At 44.0% G+C, this 16,363-nt stretch overlaps 1 protein-coding gene across 1 annotated transcript in view; it reads right to left on the bottom strand.

Moving 5' to 3' along the window:
• USH2A (usherin) overlaps nt 1-16,363 on the bottom strand; it is a 642,051-nt gene that overhangs the window by 415,565 nt on the left and 210,123 nt on the right. Inside the window, exon 21 of the mRNA XM_059717779.1 lies at nt 933-1,063. Within this exon, the coding sequence (XP_059573762.1) occupies nt 933-1,063 (131 nt within the window). The remainder of the gene's footprint in view (nt 1-932; nt 1,064-16,363) is intronic.

Here is a 16,363-nt window from a genome sequence, read left to right as displayed (position 1 = left end):
AATGCTAGCTTTTAGTTTTCACTCATTTTCTGACTATGGAAAAATAGAGCAGTTTTTCTATTGTAAAAAACTCAGAAAGATCACAACAGGTCAAAATGTTTTTGACATGATGGATTCCAATTTCAAATCTCTTGGTTTATCTTATGAATCATGTTTGTACACCTAAGAATGCTAACACTGCATGGCACCCACATCACTCTTGAAAGGATCTCAAGGCACCACAGGCTGCCATTACACCCTGGTTGAGAATCATTAGTCTACAGTTTGTCTTATCACTAATTCACTCAAAATTCCCATAATAGTATTTGAGAGTTCTGTATATAAAGGAATGGAAGAACTGCCCAATAAAAGTTCAATCTTTCCCCTGCTTAGCAGCCTGGCCGTATTTTAAAACTTTGGAAGTCATTTGAAATATATCATTCTTAATTTTTACCTTAGTCATAATATCAGCTTCAATTTTGTAACATTAAGTTAGTGGCTATTTTTGCTGCTTCAGTGAGGAAATACTCATTGATTCCACTGAGGAAAGGATTAAGACTTGAAAATAAATAATGAAAATTAGTTTAGTAGAAGAGTATATGACCTTTATTAATGGAAAAGGTAGATTTCTTCACACTTTTTTAAGTCTATAAACTAAGTAGTATAAGCAAGAATAAAACTTATAAGACACAGCATTTCTATCTCAAAGATGTTTACACTTGCAAACACATAACTGACAGTGTTAGAAAAGGTTTCACAGTTTCAATATTTCTTTTCTAAAGCTCTCCAATTACTTAGGCCTTTGAAGAACCCATTAATCTGAATCAATACCAAAAAAAAAGGGAGGGGTGAAAGAACCATGAGCTTATACCATTAAATGTACAAAATACCTTGAGTGCCGTACAAAGTATCTGTATCTGCTATTTCATATTTGATCTTGCTATTTACTATACCTGTGGATCAAAAAGAAAATAAGGACGTCCATCCCGCAACTGAAGTGCAATGTATTCCTCTTGATTCCCAGGTGATGCAGAGAAAAGAATCAGGCCATCAGCTTCCTTGGTTCTAAAGCTCACTTTAATACCTAATTGGAGAAGTAGGCATATATGTAATACTGATTATAGATTCTTGAAGATAATGCAGTCTAATTGGAAACTGAAAGGTATGCTCAACAAGAAAACACAGCAGATCAAAGTCCTAGTATGGAATCCGGATAACTGAAAGCACATTGCAGTCATTAGGGGCTAGATCCCACTACTTCTTCCAGTTTGTGTAGAAGCTTACTTCATGAAAATCTCCTCTGAAAATCAATGGCACAACCTGTACAGTAAAGGATTACTCATGCAGAACACACTTGCAAAGTCTGACTTTATATAGCTAAGGGATCTCTTTCTTAAGGAAACATAATTGAAAAATGTGACAGTCTCTTGTAAGTGGACAAGAACAGGATAGAAGCCAAAATAGAGGAGGTCTAAAACTAGTTGTACAACTGACTCAGTGGGCACATCTACATGTGTTATTAATTTGATGTACACTTACTATGCAATAAAAATACTGCACAGTAAGCCTACTCAGGAGCATGTCTACATGTGCTTCTTCTTAGGAACAGATTTTCTCCCAATGGGAGCAGCCTGGTACAGGGACCAGGCTAGCCTGGGGACTGGCAAGAGACATGGGGTGGTCCCAGTGGGCACAGGGCAAGGAGAACTCTGCTGGCTGCAGTGGCAGCTGTCTCCTGGCCCTATGCACATTGGGATGGGACCTGATGTATGTGGGGCTAGAAGAGAGCTGCCATTGCAGCAAGCAGAATGCTCCTGATCCTTTGCTCATCCAGTTGTAAGCCCCCTGCTGGACAAGACTTCCCTGCCTGGCAGGGGGTTGCTGGGAGCTGTCTGGGGTGTGGGACAGCTGGGGGTGAGCCTCCTGCTGGTGGGGTGGGGCCACAGGACTCACCGGCACCTGCCCTTCTTGGCATAGAGCCAGCTGCTCTGGGAGCAAGTGGGCACTGAGAATCCAGCCCTTGCCTATCCCCTGGAGCAGCTCCATGCCACACTGAGCTGGCTGCTCCATGTAGCAGGCAGGGCCTGGGAATCCAGCCCTCACCTGTCCCTCAGAGCAGCCAGCTCCATGGGTGCCAGGACTCCCGTGAGCAGCCTCCTTGGAGCCAGGACAGGAGGCAGAGAGCTCCTTAGTCCTGAAGCTAATCAGCTCCCAGCTCCTGGGGCAAGCCAAGGAACTAAGCAGAACCAGGACGAGGGAAAGAGAGCTCTCTATCCCCTGTGGCCCCCTGCTTTCTAGGGCAGCCAGAGGGCAGCCAGAGTCTACATGAGTGTTACTGTCCAGTATCTACTGCACAGTTAGTCTACTATTTGTATTTACAGGTAGTTGCTAACTGCGTGGTAGACTAATTTACTGTACAGTAAATGTGAGCATGTGTAGACAGTGATGCTTTGATGTGCAGTAGACTAAGATACTGTGCAGGAAAGCATCTCATGTAGACACACCCAGTGTGTGGCTTTCAACTTTAGCCTTAATGTTATTCCCATTTTCAGATAAGAATGATATTTACCAACTAAACACAGAGAGTTGTTGTGCATACTAATAGATTCATGGTTCCTAAAAGATGTATAATTCTATTTAGGGTTTTTAAAAGTGTATGGAAGAAGAACTTGCATTTCCTAAAGTTTTAACAAATTTTGAAAATACTTTTAGAGATAATTTAAAGAACCAAGAACTTTATTTTAAACATAAGGACATCTTAGATTACTCTCTACTCATCCTTCTTCTCAGTTTCTTCAAATAAAATATCATAAACATATTGCATAAGAATAAAATGTATTTTATTTTATGAACTTTTAATTCCAAATGAAGTATCAAGGCAATGAGCTACTTCAGTGGCTTGATACATACTGGAATACATATATGGAAAGGCAGCTGGCACCTAAGAAGCCACCAAAGTTTACCCATTAACATTAAATGGTTATTACAATGTCGCAATACCATCCTTCTCAACTTGTGAGATATATGGAACAAAGACCATTTTACGGGCACAAGAAAAACTATGAAGTGCAAGAAGCTTAAGGGATGCAATATTTATTTCTTAAGCACTAAGAATGTTTCTTAGAATTTTCAGTTGTGTTTGTATAAATGTACAATAAGAAATCCATACTGCATAAGAGAGTGTCCCTGGGCCTCAAATGAGCCATACCAAAGGCAACTCACCCAAGTAAGTACTATTCTCACAGAAAACAACTCAAACATGACCTAGCCCTCATTCCTCACCAGAGGCCTCACAGAGCCCAGGTTAGAGCCCTGGTTGTGTGACAAAGAAGGAGTTCTAATTCTTCCTAACCAGAGATGGATCTCCTACAGGGCCACATGAAGCCAGCAAGAAGATGGAAGGGTAGTGGGCAGTGTTATGACTAGACCTATGTGGTCAGAGTAATTTCTCCCTCCCAAGCCTTATGTTTCTTCATGTTATTTACCAACTAAACACAGACATACTTGTTTGTATGACTTTAGTGCCACCACCACCACCATACAGGGCCCAACTACTCCAAATTTTCAGCTAGGATTACTGGGAGTAACAACAACTGAATCTGTGTAAGCACCCTTTGGGAAGGTCCACCTAAAATTGGTACCAAGGGTTTTGTTTACTTTTCCCAAAACACCAACAGTGCTCACTGAGAAATTAGACTGAGTGCCAATACCTTGGGACACCATTTAGGGTACAGAAAACTGGGACAGTGAGACTAGATCCTAATGTAAACCCTAGCATAGAATTCAAGCTGAATCTGGTCATACTGGAATATTACTTGTGGACTTTGCACAGCATAAAGAGGATTGATCAGATATTTAAGTAAGCTGTATGAATCTCCTACGAGACCAGAAGACCTTGTTTTTTTGCATTAGCATAAATATCAATATTCTTGGCTCTTCCACAATGCCTGGTACGACTGAAGTACAACCTATATCTTTCTTAAATTAATAAAGTTGTGGGTTGCCCATCTTCTCTGTGTGCTTCTTCTTTATTAAGCTAAGTGGTTTATTTACAATCTTTGATTTAATTTGCAAATTCTTATTTCTCTCTTGCCCTTTTTTCAGCTTTCTTTCTTTCATTATTATTACAATTCCAACATCTGATCAGCACTGTGAAAAACCAGTGCATATGCAGGCAAAAAAATTCCCGCCAAAGCATGGCTTTCCTTCTTTAGTTTTTTTTATGGAAAAAATTATCTGGGACCAGACCAACCTTCCATTGCTCACTTTATCTAGAATTCCTCTGAATGGCCAGATACGGACATTACACTCTTACTGGTATAAGTGATTGGAAACCAGTCTAAACCCGTAATAGAACAGAAGTTCAGCACACATGAAGTAGTTTAAAATGGCGGAATCTGGTGTAAGATTTCCCGGCCTCCCCTCTCCTCCCCCCCTCCCCCCGAAAGGGTGGATGTGTATTCTGTTCACTACCAATCTAAACTATGACGCAGGAGGTACATGGTCCCACTAGGGGGAATGCTTTACTGGACCTGGTATTGGCAACAGGGGATGACATGGTAGGAGACCTACAGATCGGTGGTCACCTGGTTGACAGTGATCACCAAATAATAGAATTCACCATAAGACATTGAGTGGGTAAGGTAACTAGTAGGGTGAAAGTCCTAGACTTTAGGAAAGCTGATTTCAATGAACTCAGGCGTTTAGTCAAGGACGCACTGCAGAGTAAGAGTTTTAAGGAGTTGGGAGCCCAGGAAGGGTGGCTGTGCCTTAAGGAAATGATCCTTCGGGCACAGAGGGAGATGATCCCGATGTGGGGAAAAAGGGAGAAAGGGGCCAAGAGGCTTCCTTGGCTGACCAGAGAAATCCAGAGCAGTCTACAGGCTAAAAGGGGGGCATATAAAAAGTGGAAATGGGGAGAGATTACTAAAGAGGAGTATACCTCCTCTGCTCGCGCTTATAGGGAGGCAGTTAGACAGGCCAAAGCTACCATGGAGCTGAGGATAGCATCCCAAGTTAAGGATAACAAAAGATTGTTTTTTAGATATATAGGGAGTAAAAGAAAGGCCCAGGATGGAATAGGACCCCTACTAAATGGGCAGAAGCAATTGGTGATGGACAGGAGGGACAAGGCTGAACTCCTCAATGAGATCTTTGCCTCAGTGTTCCTAAGCAAGGGGCAAGACAAGGTTCTCACTGGGATTGTAGAGAAGCAGCAGCAAGGCGCCAGACTACCAAGCGTAGACCCTGAGATGGTGCAGAGGCACTTGGAGGAGCTGGATCTGTTTAAGTCGGCAGGCCCGGATGAGCTCCATCTGAGGGTACTGAAGGCACTGGCTGATGTCATTGCACAGCTGCTGACGGGAATATTTGAACACTTGTGGTGCACGGGCCAGGTCCCAGAGGACTAGAAAAGGGCCAATGTGGTCCCCATTTTCAAGAAGGGGAGGAAGGAGGACCCAGGCAACTATAGGCCAGTCAGTCTCACCTCCACCCTTGGCAAAGTCTTTAAAAAAATTATCAAGGCTCACATTTGCAAAAGCCTGGCAAGAAAAATTATGCTGAGGGGAAACCAGCATGGGTTCATAGCAGGTAGATCATGCCTGACTAATCTAGTCTCTTTTTATGACCAGGTTACAAAACTCCTGGATGGAGGAGTTGGGGTTTATGTCGTTTACTTAGACTTCAGGAAGGCCTTTGTTACAGTATCTCACCCCATACTGGTGAACAAGTTAAGAGGCTGTGACTTGGATGACTACACGGTCCAGTGGGTGGCGAACTGGCTAGAGGGTTGTACCCAGAGAGTCGTAGTGGATGGGTCGGTATTGACCTGGAAGGGAGTGGGCAGTGGGGTCCCACAGGGCTCGGTCCTTGGACCGATACTCTTCAATGTCTTCATCAGCGACTTGGATGAGGGAGTGAAGTGTACTCTGTCCAAGTTTGCGGATGACACAAAACTGTGGGGAGAAGTGGACACACCGGAGGGCAGGGAACAACTATAAGCAGACCTGGACAGGTTGGACATATGGGCAGAAAACAACAGAATGCAGTTCAACAAGGAGAAATGCAAAGTGCTGCACCTAGGGAGGAAAAATGTCCAGCATACCTACTGCCTAGGGAATGACCTGCTTGGAGGCACGGAAGAAGAAAGGGATCTTGGAGTCCTAGTGGACTCCAAGATGAACATGAGTCAGCAGTGTGATGAAGCCATCAGAAAAGCTAATGGCACTTTATCATGCATCAGCAGATGCATGACGGACAGAACCAAGGAGGTGATACTTCCCCTCTATCGGGTGCTGGCCAGACCGCAGTTGGAATACTGTGTGCAGTTTTGGGCGCTACACTTCAAGAGGGATGTGGATAACCTGGAGAGGGTCCAGAGAAGGGCCACTGGTATGGTTAAGGGCTTGCAGGCCAAGCCCTATGAGGAGAGACTAGGGCACCTGGACCTCTTCAGCCTCCGCAAGAGAAGGTCGAGAAGCGACCTTGTTGCTGCCTATAAGTTCATCATGGGGGCACAGAAGGGAATTGGTGAGGCTTTACTCACCAAGGCGCCCCTTGGGGTTGTGCGCGCCGGGTCTGACCCCAGGTCGCTTTCGTCGCTCTGCACATGGGCTGTGCCCAGCAGCCCGGGCAGGCCGGGTCGGAGAGGGAGGTCGCCGAGCTAGAATTAGGCACAGACACGTAACGGTTGATTTTAAGATTGTTTACTTACACCGAGATGGTCGCGGTGCAGGCTGAGAACTTGCTTGAGTTACAGTTGCAGATAGAAAAGAAGAGAGGCGGACTAGAGTTCCTCCGGGAACACTCTTCTAGCCCATCCGGTTGGAGGCTCTAAACCGCAAGCCTGTCGGACCAACCGGAGAAAATCCGTCCGGTAAAGAGCTCTGAATACACTCACTCACACGAAGTTTGCTAGGCTCCGTGGATCCGTCTCTTTGGCGCGCAGGGAAGGATACGTCTAGGATCGTATGGCGACGGGGAGAGGCTAGAGCTGATCAGACCTCTGTTGCCTGCTTAGAATGCGTTGGGTCCGTGAGGATCCGCAGCGCTTAGAGATCTTCACACAGCGCGAAGTCTCCTTCTCCTGGTGTTCGTGGAGTCCTCCAACTAGGGCGGAAACCACACAAGCCTTTTATACAGCTAGCAGGCCAATCGCTAGCTGCCACGTGTGAATAATTTAACGTAAACCAATAATGGGGCTCGAATTAGAATACAAATGGCGGGAACTCTTTGCAACGTGCATCACCGTGCTGCAACTTAGAAATGCACACTGCAAAGAAAGCTATGAATTGGCGGGAACTTCTTTTGCACCTGGGGTTCTCTGTTGCAGCAGAAAACTCCACCGTGCAAAGAAGCTGCAATTTGGTGGGAACAATTTAGCGGGGAGCAATTTAGCTGTGCCGAAGCACACAAAACAAAAACTCACAACTTGGGTTGTGACAGGGGTTACAAGAAATAATGGCCATAAGCTAGCAGAGAACAGATTTAGACTGGACATTAGGAAGAACTTCTTCACAGTTCGAGTAGCCAGGGTCTGGAATGGGCTCCTAAGGGAGGTGGTGCTCTCCCCTACTCTGGGTGTCTTCAAGAGGAGGTTAGATAAGTATCTAGCTGGGGTCATCTAAACCCAGCACTCTTTCCTGCCTACGCAGGGGGTCGGACTCGATGATCTATTGAGGTCCCTTCCAACCCTAACATCTATGACTCTATGAATCTATGCTGGTTACTGAAAACTGTATAACTTAGATTAATTCCACCTCAGGCTTTATGAATTACTGTACCTAGCCAATGTGTCTATTATTTAACATGCAGTTCTCCACTTAGAGATGCTGGGGGGAAAGTGCAAGTAGTGCATAGTGCAAGCTGGAAGAAAGTGGTGAAAGGGTAGAGTGAAGGAAAGTTATATCAACCCTCTATTATATGTTGTGTACAATCATTCATTTTCCAAATCAAGCATCAATTTCCAGCAGCATTTTAGTGATTTTCCATCTCTACTTAATTCAAATACATTGATATATTCTTGTGATCCCCTGTACTTAATAAAGGACAGAGTAATTTATTGGGTTTTACCCAACTGTATCAAACAAGTCAACCTCTTCACATTCATTTTCCCCTTCTTATGCCAGCCAGAAAATAAGTACAGTAGTAATGAAAGCTTTTCCTTGTAGACAGAATGTATTACAAAAAATTAAAGAATCATAACTCCAATGCATATTCATATTAGATAATGCTAGTTAATTACCTCTACCCATAAGTAATTTCCTTTTGCCCACATATTTTAATCACATTACAAGTTCTTCTACAATATAACAATGCACTGACAGATGAAGATATTCATCCTTGATAATGAAAATTATTATATTAAAATAATTATTACAAATTGTGCAAAATTAACACCCCAAAATAATTACATATTCAAAAGCTATCTTACCTGAATTAAGTTACAGGCCTAACTCCCGATTTCCCCAATGCTCACACCCCTCCAAACTGAGCTTTGGTTTCATATTTATAAAATAAAACTTGAAAGAAAAAGAATCCCTGTGCTGAATCAAGGGGATAGTTTGAGGGACAGACAAGCCCTAAACATCTCCCTCTAGCCCAAAAACAGCTGCCTACTTGTTCCCAGTGTAGTGTGCACAGCTGATGTTGCTGAAGCTCCAGCCATGGCACAGATTCCATTTTAAAAGGTTCATGAACAGTTATGTTGGCAAATTGCAATAATTTTTCTAAGGAGTAGAAGTGAGAAGATACCAACATTTTTTGAGAAACAGAAAAAAAATAAGCAAAGACCTCTCACAAAGAATGTGTTAGAGTTTCTTTGGGAAAAAGTTCAGCAACCAGCTTTGACAATGTTGTTGTTATATACTAATAATTTTCTCTTGGTTATACACTATTAGTCACTAAAATCTGCCATGCCTGGCTCCCTTCTCCTAGTGTGTTAGATTTTAATTGTATCCTGATACATTTTAGTTCCTGGTCCTAGGTTGGAAAACTGGACATTAAGTCATAGTCATTTTCAGAGGCAGAGTGAAAACTGTCCCACAGGAGAAGGGAACAAGGAAGAGACATAAAACCTTCTCCTTCACTACCAGCCCATTAAGCTGTCTGCACATCCCATCTGCCCATTATAGAGTAGAAAGGGTTTTGCCTTTCTAAAATATAGTTCCTTATGAGTTCCCATGAGACTGTAATACTTTGAATAATCTATTTCTAAATAAATATTTGTATAGGCATTTGTATAGCCTCAAAAGTAGCTGTTTTGTTGATTTTTTCACACATCCTGAGGAAAATACAAGAAAATACTGCATGTGAGATAATTCCCACCTTAGGATACAGACATACAAAACTCAGCTTAAATAATCTACAACCATGTGTGCACAGTGAACTAGTTGTTAACAGCAGCACCCTTGAGCAAACTGCACAGCTATGGGTCTACTGCCTTGTAAACCAAAGGAGTAGGGGAAGGGCACATTATTCCTAAAAGCTTGTCTAAAATCTCTTCCAAATATACAGTTGGCCCAGAAAAAAATCTCCCCCAAAACACCCTTGCTTCTTCTAAACCAGCAGTTCCCAATCTTGGGGTTGCAACGATAAAAATTGGCATCTCAAAGACACTTGACAGTGTTGACCGATTTTACAGGGACCCAGGTTTTCTGGTCACTGTGGAAAAATGAGGATTTTCTCCTTTTCACCTCACCATGGTTACACAGCCAGTGTAGGGGTCAGTGGCACTGAGCCTCCTCAACCTTCTGTGATGGGTCTCACCCGCTGAGCTGCAGAAGCCCCAGGGGGAGGGCAGCAGGGTGGGGATCCACAAGCCTGTAGAGGGCAGCCTACATCCTCCTTGCCCCATGGGCTCTGCTCCAGCCATGCTGCCCATGGGGAGAGGGGAGTCAGGCTCCCCACTCTGCTCTAGTTGCAGGGCAGCAGCCAGGGCTTGCACTGCTGGAGGGGGCAGAGGACTGTAAGCCCCAGCCTTGGTCCCATAGACCTGGCAGCTGGGGGCCCCCTCCAGCAGGTAGCAGGGCAGGGGGCTTTGGTTCATGAGTGGGGGACATCAGCAGGGATGGGGCAGTGGGGTGGAGCTGTGGCTGGGGAATGAAAGGCACTGGCATGGCCAGGGGGCTGTGAGTGGGGAGTGAGGGACACTGGCAGGGCCAGGAGACTGTGGATGGGGAGTGAGGGGCACCTGGGAGAGTGAGGGGGGAGACTCTGGGTTGGGAATGAGGAGCCATGCTGAGGAAATAGTATCATGCTGAGGAAATGGGGCCATAAATGGGGTCATGCTGAGAAGAAAGTTGGAAGGCACTGGGCTAATGTACAGCCCCCAGGCTATAATCTGGTCCCCACTCCCCACATTACTCCAGCTGCAACAGCAGCCAAAATCTCCACGCTCCCCCAACTGTTCTCTGCCTTCTGCTTCCTGCCTTCACCCCAGGGGGTGGGGCACTGCAGCAACTCCAGCACTACATGGACAGGGGGTGGAAATCACTTCAGCTCACTGCAGTGGTGGGGGGTGGAAATCACGATGGTGCACATTGCAGAGGGGAAAGGAGGGGAATTGTATGGTGTGGGGGACTGAGCTTCTGTGAGCCATGCAATGTCCTCAGCCAAACAGCCCTGCATTAAAACATGCAAGTTGCAACAATATATTTGTTGGGAAAGTTCCACGATGGCTTGTGGAGGCAAAACCAGAGAGGAAAAAAAATACCCAGCTTTGAATACTTTGGATATTCATATAGGATCTGTGAAAGCCAAGTTCCAGCCTCTTTCCCTTCTGATTCAGACTAGTAACTTGAGCATGGATCTCCCATATTCTATCTGGCCCAATGGAAAATTTTACAAAGCTAAACTGTTTCAATAGAAAAACAAAGAAATATCCCTGATAGCTAGCAGTCTAGTAGTCAGGGCATACACCTGGGACAGGTGGGAAGCTCAAATTCAAGCCTCTTATCTTCATCAAGCAGAACAAACACTTGTATATGGATCTTCCACAACACACGTGAAAGCCAGAACCTCTAGGTTAATTTATCCTACAGAGAAGGTGGATTTCTTCACTTGAAAATGCTGCTTTCATTCCATCGAAGAACAAAGTTTTGGGGTTTTGGTTTTTCTTTTTGTTTTCTTGTTTTTTAAAAGAAAATTTTCACAGAAATTTCTTAAAGAAGATAGACCCTACCCCATTGTCACCACTGTCACAGCTCATGCATTTCTAAAATGTCCTGTTAACTTCCTCATGTATACTATACCTATTCAATTACAACCAGCTTACCCAGTAGCAATATTATAATTACGATAACATTTCATTTATCACTCAAATAAACTGCAGTTCAGATTTACAGCAGAAAGCTATTGCTCCTTGGACTGAAAACATGACCAACCATGGGCTATGATCTGATCTGAATATAATTTAAGACACCTGGAGTTTGAATTGCAACCAAAGGATTTACTTTACTTGTAGCCCTGTTTATCTGACAGGCAATACCAGTACCGAGTCTGGTTACAAATTCTGAGGTTATATTCAACAGGAAGAGAACCAAATAACCACCACCTGTATAGTGCTTGCAAACTATGAGGAAAGATGACACAATATTTATAGAAGAAAAATATACATCCAATAAATTAAGTAACCATACAAGAATACTTAAACCTAAGATCAAAGTAGTAGCTGTCTTATTTGTAAACATCCTCACTTGAATCTGGATGCAGCATGTAAAAGGAGATTAGGCACCAAAAAATACAGCAGATATACATTGGTATCTTGGCCCCTTTCCATGCCTTACTACTCAGGACTCAGAATCATAGGGTGCATCTACACAAGCTGCTTTACTGTGAAGTAGCATAGTTTACTGTACCATAAGCCTGTGTGTCTACACATGCATCTACCTGCAAATGCAAGTAGCAAATTTACTTGTGATGATGACTAACTGCGCAGTAGTGCTTGTATAGATGCCTGAACAGGAACAAATATACTCCCAGTCAGCCAGCCACCAGGGGGCAGGAGAATGTTCCCTGCCCTCAAACGCTGCCTGCTGCTAGGGTAGGCTCTGCCACTGAAGCCCAGGTGGGGACTGTGTCCCCCTGCCCCAGCAGCAGGAAGCTCCAAGCCCCCCACTCTGAGATTGGAATCAGGGAATGGGGGCCAGGAGATCCTTATCTCCCAGCAAGTGTGGAACTGGTGCTGGGAGCTCCCTGCTGGTGGGGGTTGGGGAGCCTTTTCCCCATCCAGCTCTGTAAGCAATGTCCCAGCCCTGGCCAGAAGACCTGGCCCAGTGCTCCCGCCAATCCCTGGGCTAGCATCCAGGAGGAGTCTGGAGCTCCCCTTGGTGGCAGCAAGGGCCCATTGCAGAGCCCCAGGAAGTGAGAGCAGTTTGCTTCCATTAGCAGCAAATCTGCTTCTGCCTCCCTACAAGTAGAGGCCTTCCCAGGAGCATTTACTTGTGAGTAGTTTACTCACTAGTAAACTGCTCCAGGGGTGTGGTATGGTATGGCGGTGCACTCCCTGCAAAAAGGCACCACCAACACTGTTGGCGGCACCTACAGGCGGTCACTGCTTGCCACACTGCTGCCAGCACTGCTGGTGGCATCTGCAGGCAGTCCATGATTGCCCCCAGCCACTGCCGACACTGCCGGCAGTGCCTGAGGGTTATCACCAACCCATGGTCAGTGCTTGTCCTCCCCCCCAGGACTGACAGTGCCGGCGGTGTCTGTGGGAGCTCCCTGCTCACCGCTGAAACACTCCCACCACTTCTGGCAAAGCCATACTCCCTCAGCTGCCGGGGGCATATGCCATTCATGAACTACTTCCAGATCTAATGCCCATGTAGACACACACACACAATACACTGAACTACTGAGTTTCTCCTTCTAGAGCTGGACTATGGCTTAATCTTGCCATGCTTTTATATAGTTGTAACCCACAGATGAATTTGTTCAAGGTTTCTCTTGAATTCCTTTAATTATTGTGGAATTAGACAGAACTATAGTAGAGGTTGGTGGTTCTACTGCAAGAGGTGGTCTCCAGGGATGGAGGGACTGGGGAGCTAAAAATAACCCAAGTAAGGATTGAGAGGTAGAATAAGTACAGTCCCAAGGCTGGGGAGACTGGCTCAGCTTTTGGTAGATTGGGCTAACCTATACCCAATCTAACTTAACGCACCTCCTGAGGTGCACTAAGTTAGATCAGGTTGGCCATTTTTTGCCTTATCTAAACTCCCCAAATGTATGTACAGTTCAGCACTTAGATCGACCCAACCCTGATTAGGCTGAACTAAGTGTAACCCCTCACATGTCCTACAGTAGGTACACTATTAATATTATCAGAATCAGGCCCTCCATTTAATGGTAAGAATGTGCACAAAGGCTTTCTTTGAACAGCACCTCCATGATGAAACCCTAGCTTATGCTCCTGTACTAAAATCTAGGGGCCAGATTATTGGCTGGTGTAATTCAACATAGTTTCTCTGGGCTTCCAAATGAGAAGCAGGAACAGCCAATTGATCTGAGACACAACTATGTCCACCATATAGATGTTGGGGGAGAAGCAGAACAGCCACAGGGAAGTGGCCTATATACAGTTGTGTGCTATAATTATGATTTCCTTCTTAAACATAAAGGGTCCCTGTAGACGTGTGGGGACACTGCTCCAATGCACTGTAATTACAACACATCAGAGTAGGCAGAATTAATCAAGTCTCCTGGAGCGTGCTAATTAGCATGCTCCAGCAGCTTGTGCATTTTGTGTATTCAGCATCCCTACACTTCAAAATGGTGGTGGGGGTGCTTTAACTAAAGCTCATTTCACAAGCTTGTTTTAGTTAAAGCGCCCCCACTGCCATTTTGAAATGCGGGATGCTGAATACCCAAAATGCTGCAGGTGCTTTAACTACAGCAGCTCTCGGAGCCACTTTAATTAAAGCACCTAACCCCACCCCTGCCCCCAGAGAATGTGTAAAGATGCTCAAAGATTCCACCATTCATAGGTCTCATGTAGCCAAGAAGGGGTCAGTGAAATTCCTCTAGGTATTTATGCATGGGAATAACAGCACCAGGAGGATACATATGGCTCACTTGTCTCCCCATCTAACCCTTCCCCGCCCCCTCCCACATATTTCCCTCGCATAGGGCTTTGCTAGGCCAGTTCAGGGGAGGAAAAAAGCAAGCTAGAATGAAAACCATGCTGACGTATTGCAAGCTGAGGAGCAAACCAAACGCAGCTGTGCATGGCTGCCATAAATTATAGCAGCCCCCAGAACAGCTCAGCTTGTTTCAGATTCACACGAAACGACATTTTTGCTTGTTTTTCCGTATGAAAGGAAAAGTCAAAAGTAGTTTGAACAAAATATTCTACCTGGCTGAAAATGAAAGCGTTTCAGTTCCTTTTTGCTTTAATGCTTTTCTCAACGTACTTCAATTTAAAAACAACACATGCTGTTTCAAAATTAAAAATCAAATCAAAACACTTTTTCTTAATAGTTTCCAGGCTTTTTTCCAAAGTTAAACAATTACTGGAGTTGAACAAAAACCAAACCAAAACAAAGGCTGTTTAAACAAAACAAAACAAAAATCACATTTATAGCCACGTTTGAATCTTATACTTGGCAGCTAACACTTCCATGATGTATCTCCTTAGGGTCACAGCTACATAATCTAACCCAAAATAGTTGTCAGGTGCAACTTTTCAGCATCATTACATACTCAGAGGCAAATATACTTCAAATGTGTGAAAGCCTTTTAGTCATCAAAAGACCTTTTCATGAGTGCCAAGAACAGTACTGTATTTGTATTTCTAACTTTTATGCAGTCAGTGAGAACACCATCAGCCAAACTGCGCTTCATAATTGGGACCCATCCTAACCCACGGGAATAAGATAAAAGAAGAATAATGATAAAGCCTGGCAACTTACTTAACATTTCTAATGCTAGATGGAAATAAAAGAATTTATGGAAAGCACAACTTACACTGCAGAAACATAAGTTGATCCTAAAGTTCAGACAACTACAAAACCATAGCAAAGAAGTTATGAACCACATCAAATTTCAGCATAATTTCTCTTTGCACTTAACCAAAACTCTGTTTAATTTCCTACCCAGTTTACTATGTACACATGCACATTTCACTGCATTAAAAGTAAACTCATAATAACTGTGGATGTGCAGCAAACCCATTGAACACATAACAGCTGAAGCATTTTGCAGTCTTCAGTTCAATAGGATTTAAACATGTGCATAAGTACTTTACAGAATCCAAGCCACATTCTGCAAGCCACATTTTGATTTAATCAAATTATACTTTTTACACTGGAGTTTAAACCTAATAAGCTTGTCTCCACAAATGTATACATGCGGTTTGTGGCGCCAGAAACCACATGCGGCACACATGCACATGTTTCTCTGAGCTGCCAATTTGCAGCACAGTGGGGTTTTTTGATACCAGGAGATCCTGGTGACAAAAAAAATGCCACTAAAAAAAAAAAATTGGTGTGGCACATGCAGCAGCAGTATGCACCTCCGGAAAAGGAGCTTAGCTTGCCAGAGCCATGCTCTGGATGCCAGCCAGGCTCTAAGCACCTGGATCACCACCACTGCTGCCCCAGAAAGCCCCCGAATCCCAAATAATGCTGCTGGGGCCAGCCTCCCCTACCCCAACTGGGACAATTTGCCATGTGTCAGAGCACATGTCCAGGGATGTGTCCAGGGACAAATAGCAGCATCACAAATATGTGCCGCTACTTTCTGTCCCACAGGGAACTCATGCCCCTAAACACGAGTGCTCATGGGGACACACCCAATGAGGCCAAAATTTCTAACCTTAAAATCAAGCCTTCCATACATCCATAAAACCTTTCCAAAATGTTTAACCAAATCCAAGTAGTCAAGTTCTACTTTCAGTTAGGTCACAGTTGTTCAGCCTGACTGATTTCAATGGTGTTATATTGAATACATGAGCATTTTCTTATTTTTATTTTATTATGATTTGCTCTAGCTTTTCATGTTAGGCTTAAATAAAGTTTTTATAGTTATGTATGATAAGAAGCGCCATAAAAAGACATACAGACAGAGAACCAGGTTTAGAGCAGTCTCACATACAGAACTTCCTGTCATCTGTCTATCTCATGGCTGGGCATTCCTAATTACATGTCTGACTATATGCACATGCTTGTGACAGGGTGAATTCTAGTTCCATTAGCATACAGGAAAGCACTGCATTTTTTCTTAAAACTTCATTCATTTTGAAGAATATTTACAAAAATAATAAAAATAAGAGGGGAGTACATACAAGTCTGCCAGAGGGGGTTGGGGGTGGGGGGGGAAATAAATTGCATTGAATCATCATTCATGGGTCTCTTGAACAAAAATGGATAGAAAGAAAAAGGTCTTG

This window comes from Alligator mississippiensis, chromosome 1, assembly GCF_030867095.1.
Source record: "Alligator mississippiensis isolate rAllMis1 chromosome 1, rAllMis1, whole genome shotgun sequence".
In the NCBI taxonomy this organism is placed as follows: Eukaryota; Metazoa; Chordata; order Crocodylia; family Alligatoridae; genus Alligator; species Alligator mississippiensis.
This window is presented reverse-complemented; position numbering and strand designations above follow the sequence as displayed.